Here is a 2,727-nt window from a genome sequence, read left to right on the forward strand (position 1 = left end):
CAGCTCGGCCGACTGCAGACCCTTCAGTGTGGTTTGTTACTTGTGCTTGTTAGTTGGTTTACATTTTACTACAGTTCTGTTATATAGAGATAATTGTTTGGTTTATTTTGAAATGTTAAACTGAGTACCTCAGTAGTGGAGGAAAATGGATCTAAACATATTCCAAGCATACAGAAATCCCTAATGAGTTTGACAGCTAGTTTAGGATTAAAGCACAGTTTGTTTCACAGAAGAAATCAACGTTAAGGCAGTTTACACAGCGCTGACTTAAGGCACTTGAATGGTGGGTGGGACCAAGACAGAGGAGTCCAGCAAGAACAGCAGTTGCAAAAGAAATGCTAGGAAGCACTATGTAGGTGAGGTCAGGAGGAGTGGGAAAGCAAGAACAAGAGATTAGTTTCCTTTCAGGAATAGGCCTCATGGTTGTGCAGTGACAGCTTTTGATGCCTCCCCCCTCTGTTTTGTTAGGTTGTTGCTGACAGTGAGAGGCTTCCTCTGAAAGCAGTTTAAATGAGAATGTCCCTGGCGCAAAGAGTGCTGCTGACATGGCTTTTTACCTTACTCTTCCTGATCATGCTGGTGCTGAAGCTGGATGAGAAAGCACCGTGGAACTGGTTCCTCATTTTCATTCCTGTCTGGATATTTGACACTATTCTTCTAGTTATGTTAATTGTGAAAATGGCTGGACGTTGCAAGTCTGGCTTCGACCCTCGCAACGGCTCCCAGAACATGAAGAAGAAGGCCTGGTATCTCCTGGCCATGCTGCTGAAGTTAGCCTTCTGCCTCGCCCTCTGTGCTAAACTGCAGCGGTTCACTGCCATGAAACTGGCCTATGTATTCATCCCTTTGTGGGCCTTGCTCATCGGGGGCATGGTTGAACTTGGGTACAATATCTTCTATGTACGAAGAGACTGAACTACGCTGTGTGGTCTGCAACACTGAGCTTGGTACCAAGTTACTGACTGGTTACAGTTTTGCCACAGACTCAATCTCCAAAAAATGCTAAATAAGAAACCAATCAAGCTGGAGACTTTATCAAAACCAGGCTGAAGACCGAACGTAGACTCATTCCACTTTATTTTAAAAGTGTCACATATGTTCTTGTAAATAAAATTATTTGTTCAACATAGGCTGTTCTCTGATTATTATTTGGTTTGCTACATAGCATGAGATACAGACTCTTCACGTGCAGGTGGAATATCTTTTCAAAGGAACCACAAATGTTCTACCCCAAAGTATTCAGCATGAATATTCAGTATTCCTGGAGAGGACTTAAGTTTTATACTACTCACACTCACTCAGGAAATAACCAGTTAACAGTAATTTCTATAGTTTCTCTGGTGTGTTAAATTTGCTTTCTATAGTGTTCTGTAATTTCAGAAGTGTGCTGAATTTACTTTAAGAGTCAGTACCAATTGATAGTGGGAAAGAGGAAAAAAGGAATAAACTGACTCAGCATTTTCTTCTTGACAGCAAGAATCCACTTCCAGCGTGAAAGACTCGAAGCAAATAAACACCTCCAGCTGCTGAAACAGGTAGTAAGCAGCATGCTTACCAGGGGAAGGTGAGTAGCTGAACTGTGCCAGCAGTGGAAGCTCCAGGAGAGGGTGACAATGGTGATGACCTCTGCAAGGGAGAGAGCACCAGAGCCACGGCTGACAGAAAGCCACAGGTCAAGTTCTGCAATACATTTGCACCTGCAGGAAGTGGTGCTTTAACAGGGAAGTGATTTTTTTAATGCCCTAGTGTGTTAAAACTCTGGGGGGTGAACCCTTGGCTTTATGGAGTTCTGGCAAACTCAGAGGTGAGTAAATGAGCTCCATTTCAAGTTAACAAATGCAATGAATGGGATTTTGGGAATAGCTGGATCCAGAAGTGTATTTTGTGAACTGAAAGTGCTCTTCCAGGAGCTACAGTAACACCAAATTCCAATGTAAAAGTTGCCTAGGACATTAACATGCTTAAGACAGCGATCCCATCCCAGTTCCAGGTACAAAAGAATGTCTAGTGAATAAAAAGAGCCCAGGAACAACAGTCTACAGTAACAGGAGGTGACCAGATCAAAATGTCTCAAATAAAATTTTAGTTGGGTGCATCTAACTACTTGTGTTAGAAACACCTCCTGCAGTGTTTGGATTTGCCCTTGCTGTTCAGTCACACAGATGTGGGCATAAATGCATGGGGCCCATACTGACTGAAAGGGCTTCATTGAGGAGCAGGCTGCTCCATTCTAAGGCAATGGATCTCGATGATCTTCAGAACTTGAGTCATGTTTGCCTCAGAGTGGTTGACAGTTCTATCTTGCTAAAGGAGAAACCAAGGAATAACAAAACCACCAAACTTTCTAATTAGCTGCTGTTTAAAAAATGTCAAGTATTTATAACCCCTTTCTTATCATAAAAATAACACATCAACTATTACAAAGCAAACCCCTGTACTCAGCCTCAGTTTGTAAGTATCACATAATTTAAGGGGAGCTGAAACTACCCTTTAGAAATCTCCCTTCCAGTGCCTGCCAGGAACAGTTCTTTCAGGGAGTGTATCTATGCCCTACTTCATTCTGAAAACACTTCACAGGAGGACCTTGCTCTGTTTGAGAGACTTTGCCCACTCATACAAGGTTCCTGTGAAGAACTGGCTTCCTTCACTGTATGTGATTTCTCAAGTTAAAATGGTGCTTGTGATGAGAGGGCAAGAGTATTTGTGTTGGCACATGCTCTTGGGCCT

General features: G+C 42.6%; 1 protein-coding gene across 1 annotated transcript; it reads left to right on the plus strand.

The window, feature by feature from the left end:
• Window positions 1-495: 495 nt before the first annotated feature.
• TMEM60 (transmembrane protein 60) lies at window positions 496-915 on the plus strand. The gene has a single exon (XM_008948569.1). The coding sequence runs from the start codon at window positions 511-513 to the stop codon at window positions 913-915; it is 405 nt and encodes a 134-aa protein (XP_008946817.1). The 5' UTR covers window positions 496-510.
• The last annotated feature ends 1,812 nt before the right edge of the window (window positions 916-2,727 follow it).

Source organism: Merops nubicus, unplaced genomic scaffold (assembly GCF_000691845.1).
Source record: "Merops nubicus isolate BGI_N331 unplaced genomic scaffold, ASM69184v1 scaffold9381, whole genome shotgun sequence".
Lineage (NCBI taxonomy): Eukaryota > Metazoa > Chordata > Aves > Coraciiformes > Meropidae > Merops > Merops nubicus.